The 15561-nt window shown below is 28.9% G+C and overlaps 1 protein-coding gene and 1 long non-coding RNA gene across 10 annotated transcripts in view; one reads left to right on the top strand and one right to left on the bottom strand.

The window, feature by feature from the left end:
- Nucleotides 1-15561, bottom strand: part of Mp (collagen XV/XVIII-type protein multiplexin) — a 334556-nt gene that overhangs the window by 305773 nt on the left and 13222 nt on the right. For all 9 annotated transcript variants that reach the window (XM_086910412.1, XM_086910414.1, XM_086910417.1 and 6 more), the window contains exon 2: nucleotides 7137-7207. In XM_086910412.1, coding sequence (XP_086766538.1) covers nucleotides 7137-7207 — 71 coding nt within the window. The remainder of the gene's footprint in view (nucleotides 1-7136; nucleotides 7208-15561) is intronic.
- Nucleotides 3676-4222, top strand: LOC147657317 (uncharacterized). Its single transcript, XR_015292664.1, has 2 exons — nucleotides 3676-3925; nucleotides 3994-4222. It is a non-coding gene; the product is annotated as an uncharacterized LOC147657317 (long non-coding RNA).

Below are 15561 nucleotides of genomic sequence, written 5' to 3'. Positions count from 1 at the left end.
CCTTGTCTCTAACATGTGTATAATCCTGCGGTTTATCAGTCGGCTTCTCCCCGATTCATATCCCTGAGGCTATCTTGTGAACAAACTACGATATTTCACGTGGCTTCTATCATTTGCTGACTCGTGATAGATTAACCATTGTCTCTCCCTGACACACTCTTCCCTGAATTTCGAATATCGAATTTTTGTTTCTCGAATCGATAAACAATTTGAATCTATTTATAAATAAATAGAACAGATAATATTTATATAAATTATATATGTTCGTGAGACACTTTTGAATGATATTCCAGAGGAATACAAAAATGCTTATAAATTATAAACTAAAATATGTTCAAATATTATATTAATATCTAAAAAAGATATTGTCTTATATGAAACATATGCTAAACTATATCCTTATAAACTTTATATCATAACAAATCATTATATTCATGAAAAATCATAAATAAAATTTCGAATTTTAATATAAAATATACGGAAATTTTTTCTGTCAAAATGCATTTAGAAAATAGAGAAAATTGCCTATTGAAATCGCTTTTTGAATTATCCCGATATCTCAATCGATTATCGAAATATAAAGATTCAAAGTGTCCATAGCGCTTTAAACAGTGGGGAGTTTATGAATGGATCCAGTGACCTACATTTTTTCTTGGAATCGCGTACTACGTTTTTCCAGGAATCGCGTCTGCCACTTGTCCGGAGTTTGGGTTAGGTCAGTAAAGCGCGAACGAGTAAATGACGAGGACGGAAATAATAAACAATTAAAAATTACCTTTTTCTTTACACGACGATATTTCAAGAACCGGAAGTCTTATTGAAAAAAATCAAAAAGTATTTTAAAGAACAAAGATATGCGTTTCTAACAATCGTTCATTCGTTGACCGGAAGTCATTATCTTCAGAATTATAGAGAGTTTAAAATTTTCATAATTTTAATAGCTATTTAACCAGTTAAGGATTTAAGACAAATGATTAAAAATTATTCTTTCCTTTACACGACGATATCTCGGGAACCGGAAATCGTATAAGGATAAAGAAAAAAGTGTTTTAAAGAGGAAGGTACTACGCTTTTAATGGTCTTTCAGCCATTGACCGCGAATTACTATCTTTGGAGTTATAACGGTTTAAATTTTTTCTAACTTAAATAGGGTTTTAATCGAATTTTAAGGTAAATTGCAGGATAAATATGTTTATTTCTGGAAAAATATTGCTTACAACAATTTTATTGCTTACTAATGGTATATTATAGACTCTAAATTAATTTAGAAAACCCTTTGATTGATGTAAGTTGGATCTTTATTTAATTTATTAGTTCAGACTTTTCCATATTCTTTTATGTAACATACGTTTTTCTATGTATAACAACATTATATATATCATCATATATGTTTATATTTTATTCCTATCAATGAATGTAATAATGAAATCATCTGAATTATTTTATACTGTAAGACTACATTTTTATATCTACACGATTCGTCATTTTAATGCTTGCTTTAATTTAAATTTATCCATTTATCATAATTCATAGGAAATTGTCGTAATTCTATCTTATTTTTCTCAATGATTATCATATGTATATGTATCACGCCTATGTATAAATGATGATATATACTCGCTTCGTCATCGTGATTCAAAATGGAAAAAATATTTCTATCAAGAGATGACAAAGTTGTTCAAGTTATAAAATCACGCCCAAGTGAAGTCACAAAGTCACGATCACTCATATTTGATGTGTCATAAAATGTCGTAATATATAATATTTGAAATATTTAAATCTAAAATTTAATATCATAAAATAAAAAATTAATTAAATTATATTATTAAATTATATTATTAAATTATGATATAAATAAGAAATTCAAATAAAGAATAAAATCAACTTTGAATAATCTAATTTATTAAAAACATATCGCGAATCGAATCACCAATTCAATAGCATGAAATAATCGTTTCCAATCTCATGAAAATCGATTATCAATCGTAATCTTGGAAAAAAAAAAAAAGAACAATTTGAACATCGCGAAATTCTTAACTTGTCATCACTCTCATGGCCCATTAAAATGCAACAGGAATCCACGAGTGGAATCGATTAGCCGACACACGACGCATGTAAATCCAGCTTAAACCGTGACTGATCGATGAGTCATGCCGAATTATTGGACCCCAACCCGATTACAAAGTATGCGAGGTTCGATCGACGCCCACATCCGCCGTATACTTACAAAAGAAAAAAAAAAATTCGAGGCACATCGTAAACATTTCGTTCTTTGCGCAACATCTTTCTTTCAACTCTAATTGATATTTTTATTTCGAGCGAAAAGAGTTCGTCGAAAATTTAAATTAATTAATCATCCATCAGCTTTCTGGACAGATACAAAAATATGTACAAAACGTGATTTCATTAAAATATTTTTATTTGAAGTGTTTGCTGTTTGTCTTCAATCCGGAAATAACGTGTCGTAGGATTAAGTATACGGTGAAGAATGGTTGACCTGAAAAAGTCACATCGAATAAACTTCGGTAGGCTGTGGAACAGGTTTTAAAAAGATGCTTCAACGGCGGGTCAAAGTGGCGATGGGAAATGGATATTTATAGTGATGCAATTTTATGAAAGAATTTAGTTTGGAAAAAATTTTCGTACATTAATACACGAGGATCTAAAGAATTTATTTTTTATAGTAAAATATCAACATTCAAGTTTTTGTTAAAAAGTTAAATTGTTAAATTTTTATAATAAATTGTAATGATATAATAAGAAACGAATAGACTATAAGAGAATAGACTAAAATATAAGAAATAGACTAAAAGAGAATTTAAATATTTATGAAAAAATATATGTCTATCTACTTAATTTAAAATTAATCTTCCATAAGATATATTATCATTTATTTCAAAATATTTTGATACAAGATATTGTAATTTTTTAATCTATAGAAATTAATGAAAAAAATAAATAATGGTAACAGTATTTACTATTTATATGTAACAAATGAATATTGCATATTTTAATTCGTAGAATATGAATAGAATATATATGAGAACAGTAGATTTAATCTTTTGTTTGGTTTGTTAGTTCAAAGAAAGATTAAAGATTCTTTCACGATGTAATAAATAAAACTCTAAAATATCCTAGTTATCAAAAGCATTATATTCCCGCATATTCTTTTCTCATCGTTTAAAAAAAACTGTTGCGGTAGCTCGTTTCAGATTTTTTTAATGGTGCCTACCTCAGCTCATAAATTTTAATCGAGACGATGTCTCATTTGTTTTTAAAGAATTACACTATCAATCGTAACTGCTGGAATATTTGCTATATATTTATTCTCTATAACTCCTTTTTTCTCTATTCCTCTGTGTACTTATTTTTGATTTCTTATCATATCAAGTCAAAAATATATATATTTTCATAAATACTTAAATTCTCTTTTATATTATATTCGTTTCTTATTATATTTTCTTAAAGAATAAATCATTAATTTTCAAAGAATATTAATTATAAGAAATTTTTAATCTTTATCATGAATTTAATAATTTTTTACACAATAGGAAATATTATGAAAAATTAGATAGAGAGAATAAATACAATATAATATTTTTAAGAGACATATTAACGAATCATAATTTCATCTAAAATTCAATTTTTCATCAGAATGTTGACCAATTTCACAGCATCATTTTATTAAATTAGATTACAAACTATAAAACGTGGTTATGTACGTCAGTCAATCAAACTCTAACAGCGATAAATCAGCTTGGGCGATACTCCTCTAGTAATTTATCTATTTCGCGTCCATATTCAACTATTTCGCTGAAATGTTCGCCGGAAAGATAATTAAACCAATGCCGATAAATTCCTATTTGCACAGTTCCTGAATTGCATCGAGGTATATTCATTATCTTGTTACAAGAACAATTTCATGGTAAGATGAATGAACCATGATGAATCCTCGTTAGTTTTTTATACGCAATTAATGAAATTAATTTTCAGCTTATCAGATGACAGTAATGAAAACAAGAAATAATCTTAATTCTTTCGATACAATATAGATATACATTTATGTTATGAAATTTAAAAATTATTGATGATATTGACAACAACTAAAAATTAAAAAGTATCTATATCGAATCTTTTTTCATTGGAATTTAATAAAAAAAAAAATAAAATAAAACATGTAGCTTCTAAAAATAATTAAAAATTAATTTAACATTTAGTTTTACATATGAATTTATATTTTTGACTGTATAATTTATATATTTGATTTATAATCAAATATATATGAAAACAAAATATTTTCATATACTATTATAAAAATAATATTATTTATTTTTCAAAAATCATTCTATCAAAGATTGAAAATCATTTAATTTTATATCATTGCTAAGAAGAAATTTTTATTACAAGAAAAATCGATAATCAAATTAAATTAAATTAAAAATATTGAAATATCAAGAATTAAAAAACCAACATTTCATTCCAAATAATTTTATAATATTTTTAACATTCGTTTTTATCAAATCCAAAAAAAAAAAATTATTAAAAATCCCATCACGATTAAAGACACTCTCAATTATCGATTCAAAAGATCACGATCGGAATAACAATTGTTATTGACCAACGATGCGTGGTTAAATATTGACGAGGGAGAGCAGAGCAAAAAGTAACTCGTTCGCCATAGAAAGCGGAAGTAGGGAGGCGGATACAAATGAGGCTACGGGGATGAGAGTTATCTCGCATCCTGCGGGAGCTATTCGTCCCTTTCCACCCTATTCTCTCTACGCTGTAACCCACAACCGATCTGCCCTCTTTGCATCCGCCCCTGATAAGGGAACCGGAAACTCACCGAGGCGGCTGAGTCTTTCGGGCTTCCGGATAACGCGATGCTTCTTACACCCGTGGATTATCGACTTCGAATTGTCTTCGAGACAATTTCTCAGAAGTGTGTCCCCCGCATCGCGGCAAAATCGCTTGGGAAATGAAGTATAAATGTGGATCCATTCGCGATCCTGAGATATGTAGCTACCAACTTTAAATCGAAAGAAATAAATTTATGCTCGTTTCTTTGGTATAATTTATCATGCGTCGAAATTTTTTTACCATCGAATTTAACCGTATGAGAATTTGTAATTGTCTATTGGAAAATTTAAGATGTTTTAGTGATGATTGAAAAAAGAAATTTATTCTGGAAAAAGCAAATACGATCGAGAATATATATTAATTATATTATTGTAATTTGATGATAAAATTTATGAGAATATATTAACTAAAAATTCGTAATATATATATTCCTACTTTCATTTTCTTCATGATCTTTTTACAAGTATGGTATGCAATGATATTTGTTTCAATTTTAATATATTTTTCGAAGATAGCATACGAAGAAAGAATCGAAAATTATTTCTTAGGAATTCAACTTCAGTCGCCATTCCTTGACTTTATAACGGCTGATCAGAATAATACGGAACGCCGGAAACGGGATGAGAGTCTGTATAAAAACGATTTGCCGGAATGAAATATCTGCTGAATCTGAGGAGCGACTCTTCGAGTTATGAAATTCTTAAAGGAGGAAATAAAGATATGCTGATGATCATAAAACCATTTCAAGATATTAGGGGCTTTGTAATCACGTTTCAAGCAAGATTTTTATTAAATCCTTCCTCACCGATTTCCATTCTTATTCGAAACGTGCCTCGCATTTCTTATACAATTAATATTTTGTAGTATAACATTATTATTAATGTTAAAAAATAAAAATATAACTGGATATTTTTAATTATTTAAAATTTGTATATTCATCTTATTAAGAAGATGTTATTATTAATATTAAAAATTTATAACTTATATTATTATGTGAAAAACTTTAGCTTTAATTTTATTATTTCACAAATAAATTTTAAAAAATTAATCTAACAAATTTAGAAAGGATTGAATACTTAAAATTTCCTTTAATAAAAAAGATTTGGGTTTTTCTTTGCTACTTTTCATTGAAAACACTTTAATTCTACTTCTTTAGTTTTTTACTCAACTTAATAGCTTCCTTAATAATAATTGAAATGCAACTAATGAAGAATTAATAATTTTTTTATTAAAATTATTTGATGTAAATAAAAAATAATACGGTGATAAATCCGGAAATAAAGATTCTAACTTCTTGTTACATCTTTATGGGTCATCGAGGATAGTCGATTTGTTTTTACAAGTAAACTTATTTATATAAAAATAAAAAAGAACGCGTTCATAAAGAATCACTACACTTTCCACATAGGATGGAGAAAGATTCGAGCTATAACTGAATTCAAAGAAACTATCAATATTGATAAAATGTTCATACTTTATATCCATTTCAACAACTTTTATATATCAACATAGTAATAATTTTTCATTATACTTATTTTTCAAAAATTTATATAATTACCTGAAAGATATTAATAATTTAATTTAAATATATGATAAATAAAAATATAGAATACTTACTATAAATTTTTTGCACTCACCAATGAAAAATAATGAAAAATAATGAAAAATGTGAAAAAATATTAAATTACTTGAATATCTAAAATATTAAAATTTTAATAAATAAATGATATATGTGTGTGAATTATTCCCTAACTTATAAAAAGAAATGTCTTTAAATTGATTGAAAACAATTCCCTTTAAGCATTCCTTTTTACCAATTTATCTTATCAAAAAGATATTTAACAATATATATATATATATAACAATACTAATTTTTGTATAAATTCCATCAATTCTTAATGATGAACCCGTTGTAACAAATAATATTAATATTAAACGAGAGAGAAATAAAAATTATTAAATTTAAAAAAAAAAGAAGAGAGGAAAAATAATTGGAATGATAGAAAGCAACGAAATTTCGCATAACTTGTTATGAGCGAAATCGTTGCTCACGTAAAATGAATAACGTTGGAAGTTGGCGGGAAAGATTGGTAAAAAACCCGCTGAATATTCTCGAGGAGTTCTTGACGAGTGGAGAGCTCTCCTGAGAATTTTGTACCGCGGATCGTCATAGTAGACGACGTCTGGAAGGGCAGAGAGGGACAAATGGTCCTCGAATCTCTGAATCACCAACCCCTCCGAGTCGGCCCATTATCGTTGAATGAACTGACACTTACCTTTCTTCTCGGCGAAAAAGTCCGCGTTGACGCGCGTTACACAGAACAGGGCGAATATCAGCGACTGCAATCTGAAATTAAACGTTTCCTAAAGTTAGCTCGCTTTGTTCCATTAAATATCTAACGAATACTTGTTAGAATTGTAGAATTCATCTTCTTTTTTCTTCTTTTCTGTTTCTCTCTTTTTTTTTCTTTATATATAATTATTCAGATTTAATTTTATCTTCTTATTTAATTATATAATTATATGGCTAAGATTAGTAAAATATTTAGAAGAGTTTGGAATTGTTGAAGATGATAGAAATAAATTTCAACGACAATACTACTATTTTCTAAAAGAGTCATCAAGAAAAGAAACAAGGCTAAAATCCGGGATAATTTCCCAGATGTAGAAAGACCCATTTAAACGTCTCCTGCAATATTCTTCATATCATTCCAGCATCCCGAGAATTACCTATTATTCGGTATACTCTATTTAGATGTAACAATGAGCCGAGCATCGAGTTAAGTGGTCGGGTAAAAACAGATCGTAGGATAAAAAACCGAAATGATAACGATTAAAATGAGGCTAAATAGGGGTTGTAACGTTTTCACGGGAAAGAGATACGGGATCTCGTGGAAGAAGGGCGCGAGATTAGCGCAAAAACGATTCGAAACATTATCGTTGTACAGAGAAAAACAATAAGGTCCATCTCTTGAGACTTCAAGGGCGGGGCATGGATGGTAGGTCGGCGGAAAATTGGGTTCGCTGAAACGTGTTTCGTTAATGCGATCTCTTGGAGAAAAAGCAAGCCTTCAAAAGGTGTTGAAAATTTGCCCCAAGAAAATTGCTACTGTATACAACAAACTTATTTAGCGTAAGTAGCCGCGATGAAAAGGAAATCTAACTTTATAACTTGATAATTTTTTTGAGAAAAAAAAAACAAAAAAGAAAAAGAAAGAAAAAAATTATGATGTGCATGCTAATTATTTTTTTTTTGTTACGTATGTTACCCGAATGTTAAGGATAAGATTGAAACTTTGGTATTATATGAAAGAATAGAGAATATAATTTGAAACAGGTTAAAAGATTATAATAAGTTCCATGCATACGGAATGGCTTATTAAATACATAATAAAAATTCAGAAAATATAGTTTGAAAAGTATATCTTGTATATCAAAAAGGGATGAAAAATTGAATAAGAAAGTTGGAAGAAAATAAGGAAAGTTTCAGAAGTTTTTGATCCAAGAATTAGCATCATCTTATATAAAAAAAATATAAAGAATATTATCTCCTTCTTAAAAAAAAAATTGCAAAATAACCAAAAAAGAATAATTTCATAATCTAAATAAAACAATTTAATTAGTATATATTATGACAATATTACAAATCTTATCTCTTAAAATTTGAAATAAATGTGAACAAAGAAATTCTATAAAGAAATTTCTACTATTATTTAAAATTTCGAAATGATCATAATATCATAATCGAAACATATACTTTAAATCTATTTCACTAAAATTTAATTACACTCTAAATTGAAAATAACATAATAATATCATAAAGCTGGTTGACAAGACTCTTTATAAATATATCGCGCAACTTTTTCTCAAGAAAAATTTTCCAGCAGCGACCAATCTCCAAACAAAATCGACATTTGAATAAATTACGAGCTCATTCATACACTTCCTGGGAGAAATATATTTCTCCGCGTCGAAAAACTGTACGCGTATCGATACGAATGCATAAAAATGGCGGAAAAAACAATTTTATCGTCAAATGACGCGGCATCTATGCATTGGTAGGTGTACAAGCGTCAAACAGCGGACGATTTCTCACGTGTCGGGGTTAGTGGAACACGAGGAATTCATTGCAAAAGTGTGACACGCATTTGCATCTGTCGGCGAAAGGTGATCGGTGATCGTTGATCGTGAATCACGATCGAGAACTATGCCCTTGCGTAATACCTCGACTGATTGCCCCACGTGTACGGCCGTGCCCGCGGATTTCGATTTCCGTTTGCCAAGGTCGTTGCACCCTGGTGTTATACCTCTGACAGAATTCGATCGAGATATGTGAATTGAAGAAATTCTAACGGATAGTCGCTTTGTTAGAATTGTTGTCTTAATTATAATGATATTTGAAAAATATTGTTTTTAATTGTTTTTAGCAGAGGGAATTATTGTATTCGGTATCATAATACTTCAGAGATATTACGAATACGTATTAAGATACGTTTACTGTACAAAATGCTATTTAAATAGATTAAGTGATGAAATGATTGAAATTAAAAAGAGCGTGGTGATAAAAAATGACAACTGATTTTAAAAGACAATTTGTTTGTTTTATAACATTATACATCATGTATAATGCTATTTAAATTATATTTTTTTGTAATTTTTGTTTTTAATTTTATTTTATTAAATTAATTTCAAATCCAATTACACAAAATGAGGATTAATAAATTGTGAATATTAAATTTAAAGTTTTTTTTATATTCAAAAAACTATATTTTAAAATAATGATATTGTTATTCCAGATATTTTTATTTCTTTTGTTTCTAAGCAATGTAATGTCTAGAAACATTTACTGAAATGCACTTAATGCAAACGCTTTAATGAGATAGTAGAATTACTCTTTTAAATTCATGCAATAGCTATTCGCAATGAAAGGTATGAAAATAAAAAAAAGAAATATTACTAACATCGAAAAAAATAACAAAAAATAATCATATTTTAAGAAGAAGAAAGTATCGTACTTTATCGTAATTTAATAATCAACAACATTTTTTTCTCAAAGCTTGTAATTTCAAAATCCTAATTTATATCCCGATATAGATAATAAAATGATTAGAAATTACAAATATTTAAATTATATCCAACGAACGATATTATTCAAGTACTGGAATAATCAATATTGATTCAGAATTGCAATAGGAAGTAATATAAAAAACACATGTCATTTATCGAATGATGAAAGAAAATTGGAATAGTTTCGTCGCTAATGGCTTGATAATGGTTAGGTAAAACGCTTAATTAAAAAAGATAAAATGAGAAAGAAAAAGAGATACAAAGTGATGAAACCAATTAGAAACAAAGAATTGTTATTTTTAAAAGCTCATAAATTATTCCAATTAAAACGTGTCACTCTTTAATGATTAAATGCTCCATTTTTTATTTCAGATCGGTCTGCTTCAAAGGCTAGTCTCTTTAAATGCATGATATCATTGGGCAAGAAATTTCTTGGGGAAAAAGCAAATAAATCTCAATCCAAAGGAAGCGTGTCATTAAAAGAGAAAAAAGAGCCATAACGATAAGATTTGTAATAATGAAACCACAAAGCTTAAATATATGTAAAATCTATGAGAAAAAAAATGTTTCATTCCGTACTTTATTCTATCTTTATTTGCAATTCTTATATTTCTTTGAATCTTGCTAAGAACATTTAATTTGTGCAATAATTATATCGATTCGACTTGCAAATTATTCTAGTCTGCATGATGAAATCGATATAACATTAAGCAATTGATGCAATTAAAACATAAAACATTGACACCAATAATAATAATAAAAAAAATAGAAAAAAAAATACGATAATAAAGATTAATAATAAATTATTTTTATGAAGTATCATTTACTATTTACATTACAAACTAATAGCAATTGATCATAAATATTCTACATTTATCTAGTACAAAAATAATAATAAGTGAAATCTAAAAAACAATATCTAAAAATTTAATCATATCAAGTTATTTGTATTGTTTTGAAACTCGTATAAAAAAAAAAAAGAAAAGATATCCTTAATTTAAATTTCTATTTTACTTCAAACAGAGGCGTTAAAGCTGTCTCTCCCCATGGCGAGGTTAACATCGAGAAATGAAAATAGGATCCATTATCGACCGCTATAATGACGACGAATGACGACACTCTATTAACCCAGTGGCCCAAGAAACGATATAAAGCGGAATTAAAAGAACAGGGAAAGCCTCGATCCGGAGACACGTGTACCGGGTGGCGGTGGAATAATTAAGCGTGGAACTCGAGTGGCGACGTCGTCCTCGGCAACGACGGGGCTCAAGTGGTGCTCGTTAATGAAGCGATGCACCAGAGACCAGTGAAGAGCCGGCAAAATTCTGGGGAGAGTTCGACAAACAAAGTGGATCGTCCATTCTTTGACCGGAAGTAGAGTCAATGGATAACCAATTTCGTAATCGTAATCGTTGATAGAAAACGTGGTTAATTATTATTGGCTTTCTTAAAGATTTTATTTTATTTATTAGCAAATTTGTTTTTTCATAGGTTATGATTAATCGTTATACGATTTTAATTTTTTAACAAATATTTTTTTTTTTTATAAAAGACAATTTTCCATTTTGAAAATTGAACAATCAACATTGTTTCCTACATAATCTGTACATAAAACAAGAAACTAAGTTCGATTCGAAAATCATTATTTTCCTCTCGTATGATCATTATAAAATCACATAAAATTATTCGAATCGGAAAACAAAAAGATATCATGATAATATCGTTCCATTAGTTGCCGTAAATTTTTTTTTTTTTTTTCGACGTCCCTCCCATTAACTTCGCCTTGTACTCTGTCGAATTTCCCCCGCCGCTTTAATTAACAGCGCCGTATATCATCGCTTGCACGCGGAAGGGAACAGACGTTGGTTTGTATTTCATCGAGTTTTTGCGATCGATCACACGTACACACGTGGCCCGTGGAATCTCGAGGAATCGTGATTAGGTGACGAACAACGGAAAATAAAAAAGCCGAAATTTATTTTCGTCCCTAAATCCGAAAGGAAGAGTCTCGGACCACCCGTGGATATTATTCCAACGGAGAAATCGAAGAAGCGACTTGTATGCTTAATTAAAACATCGTTATTTTTGGCTACCAACATGGCCGACGAATTCGCTTCCGATACGTTTTACGATTCTTCTTGGAATCTTTGACTGGAATGTATGAAATATTAGAATGTTAAAAAAGAAAGAACGTTCCCTTGAATTATAAAAATCGTGAAATTTTTTTAAAATTTTCAACGATATTTAAAACGTGTGTGTTCTTACGATGAAGTTTATTATTCTTGCCACCGAATGATTTGATAATTGTTATTTCCTTGCAAATACTTTTGTTCTCAATTCTGTGCAATTGTGATCTCACATATGATTATATTTGATAGTTATCTTATAGAATTATCATGAATATTATCTAATATTGGAAATATTAATGGAGTAAAATGTAAAATAGTTAAATGCTTTCAAAAACTCGAATTAATAGTAAATAAATTTTATAGAAATTCTAATTATTTTAATTTTTAAAAAAAGAGAATAAATTATTCTAGTCAGATTAAAAAAATCCTCATATTTTTATTTCTATTTTATTCCTATTTATTCTATGAACCTATACCTCAATTCATCTATCTAAAAATATTATTATAATGAAATTTAATTTTTAAATTAAAAATCTATAATCTAAAAATCTATAAAGTACCAAATAGGTTTAAAATTAAAAATTGAAATTAAAACAGAAAAGAATAAATATTTAATTCTATTCGACTCAATAAAATGCCTGTATTTCTACATCTTACCTAAAATATCAATTAACCCCTCGAAAAGAAATTATACGTATTTCACCATCTATTACGATAATAACCAATTCTTATCAAAAAAATTATCACGACAAAACTATGTCCCATCCCATCGATCCAGCTCCCATTCGATGACCCAAATCTAAAAATTCTCTTTCACCGTGAAACGAACCGTATTCGAGACGTATCGCGGTCGAGAAAGATCGCAATTTCGTTGGATTCAGCGTTAGGAAACGGAACTTTAATCTCGGTCTCGCAAGAGACGATAATTCAATGATGGTCGCGGCTCAACGATGTCCACCGGTCCCTTAAGCCACGTTGCTATCTATAAACCGACGTTTAGAGCCACGTGCCTCCGGCGATACGCGGTCAAGACGATCACTGACGTTCGCATTGGACGTAGAGCTCGTAAAGATCCATGGAAACGATCCGTATTGACGGACGAAAGGGTCAAAAAGAGCGTGTGGGGCAAAGCACGGTCGTAAAGAATGTTGGACTCTGTCGGTTAATGCGATATAAATCACGAAATCGCGTTCACGTAAAAATACGTAGCGATGATGCCTCGAGAGGAACGTGTTCTGCGTCACCTTATGGTCGTTAAATAAAAGGAAAATTTATTTGCAACGTTTTCGAAATAGTTATGGCCATCTGATGGCAAGGCTATTGTATTTGGGGTGGAAATGGACAGCAAGAGGACGTGAGAGTTTTTGGATAACGATTCGATTGGAATTTTGAAAACTCAATATCGAATATTTTGTCATCAGTATAATATCAAACAAATGATTAATTTCTCGCGTGCAATGACATATTTGGACATTTTATCATGTCACAAGATATTAAGTAATCAAAAAAATTATATATTTTACGATAAAATATGTGATAAAATATACTGTATACTAGTTACAAAACCTGTATTGAATTGGTTCAGTTAGCTGCAAATTATTATCGGGATTTAATCAATTTTTTCTTAAAACCATTAAAGTTTGTTAGTAGTAGAAAATGTTATATATTATTACAAAATTAAACTACAAAATAACTTAATCTTCCATAACTGAGAGAAAATATAAATATCTGATGAAATTTGAATTGGAATGTTAAATTGTTCGGTTCAAACAGAGCAACTATTATCTATTTAACTTGTTAAAGTAACTTTCCCAGACTAGTTTTCAGCAATAACCGTTTACACAATGTTCTACGAGAACTTGTTATGCTTCTATTAGCAAAGAAACAAGGTAGATAGATAGATATGTAGAAAATTCTTTTATTACGTTGTATCAATTTGTCGAAGGAATTATAGAGAGAATTAATATAAGATAAATTAAAAGTGTCATAAGAGACTGTAATCGTAGATTTTAAATATTTTTTTATAATCTCTTATTAATAAGTTTTATCATTATATGTCATTATAAAATAATGACATTATAATAAAATTTAAATTATAAGTTTTAACAATTTTATTATAATACGATTAATATAAAACTTCGATGAAAATAATAGAAGCTTAAAATTCTATTAAAATCTAAAATCTATCCAAAATTTCTCATTACTCCATCATCGTTCTATTTGTGGAAAACTAAAATTTAGTATCCCCAAAATTCAAATGCGCACTGAATCTCTCAACGCAGATCATCATACAATTTTAATTGCCATTGCTTTCCTCGTGCGTGGTCTTTTCATGAACGTCCATTCATTAACATTGTCCACGAGTGTACGATGTAATCCACAGATAAGAGAGGAACATCGACGAGGCTCATCGATCGAAGCTTGTTGCTTCGACTTGGCCCGACACGTTCCCCAACTGAACGAGGGAAAACTGCCAACTATTTCGGCCAGAGAATGCTACCTTTTCTCTTTCTTTGCACCGGTCCGTGTCTGACAACCTTCCTGCTTGCTACATTATTACACCCTAAGATTAGCCTTGGCTCGTGCTCGAGGAAATTCTGTTCAGGATGTGTGAGAAATTACGCGGTCGTAATATCTCTCTTTGTCTCGATGGAACATTGAAAAATGTGAGCCAAGATTATTTCCGTGAATAGATGGATATTTCTTTTCTCTATTTTTTTAATTCGGACGAGTTTCAGAAATTTTTGTGACTTTTAAAAGGATGAAAAGGAGATTTATGAGTTTTAAAGATTTTTCTTTTTTTCTTTTTTTTTTTTTATGTGAAAAGGAGTTTTTGTAAATTAAAATAGTTCTCGTTTAATTAGTGATCCAGTATTTAATGTAAAATTATTGAAAAGTTCTTTCGATGGAAATTACTGTGGTTTTGTAAAAAAGTAAAGTAGTAAAAAAAAGTAAATAGGTAATGCTTTATTGAAAGGAGAGATTCAACAATTTTTTTAAAAATTCTTTAATTTCCTTCCTGCAAGATAAAAATTATTATAATGCGAAATGAACTTTTATTCAAAACTTGAACTAAATACATTTTCATGTATAAAAGAAATTTTGTTTTACAATTATATTACAATATATTACTAATTAATAAATATAAGATTTTATAATGTATAATATTATTTTCAAGATTTTCGAGATAGAGTATGTAAATATTAGTTTCAAGAAAGAGTTAACGGATAAGAAATATTTCCTATAATGGTAAGTTTTGATGAGAATCTTATGAAGCTATATTTTCCTATTAGAAATGTATGCGTTCTTATCATTTTGTAAGAAAATTAGTCCAAACCGTTTGCTCTACTTAATAAGGGAATTACTACTACCTTTAATCTTATAGTAATTACTACTACCTTTGATCACATCTTTCAAATTTAATGAGAATAAGAATAAAGATTTCCAATATCAGAACTAATAATCATGAAAATTAATCACAAATAATTAAAAAATAAATATCATT

This window comes from Apis florea, unplaced genomic scaffold, assembly GCF_048593485.1.
Source record: "Apis florea isolate Af1SG1 unplaced genomic scaffold, ASM4859348v1 contig_3184_pilon, whole genome shotgun sequence".
Classification (NCBI taxonomy): domain Eukaryota; kingdom Metazoa; phylum Arthropoda; class Insecta; order Hymenoptera; family Apidae; genus Apis; species Apis florea.
The sequence above is the reverse complement of the archived record's forward strand: the minus strand, read 5'-3'. Positions and strand labels throughout refer to the sequence as shown.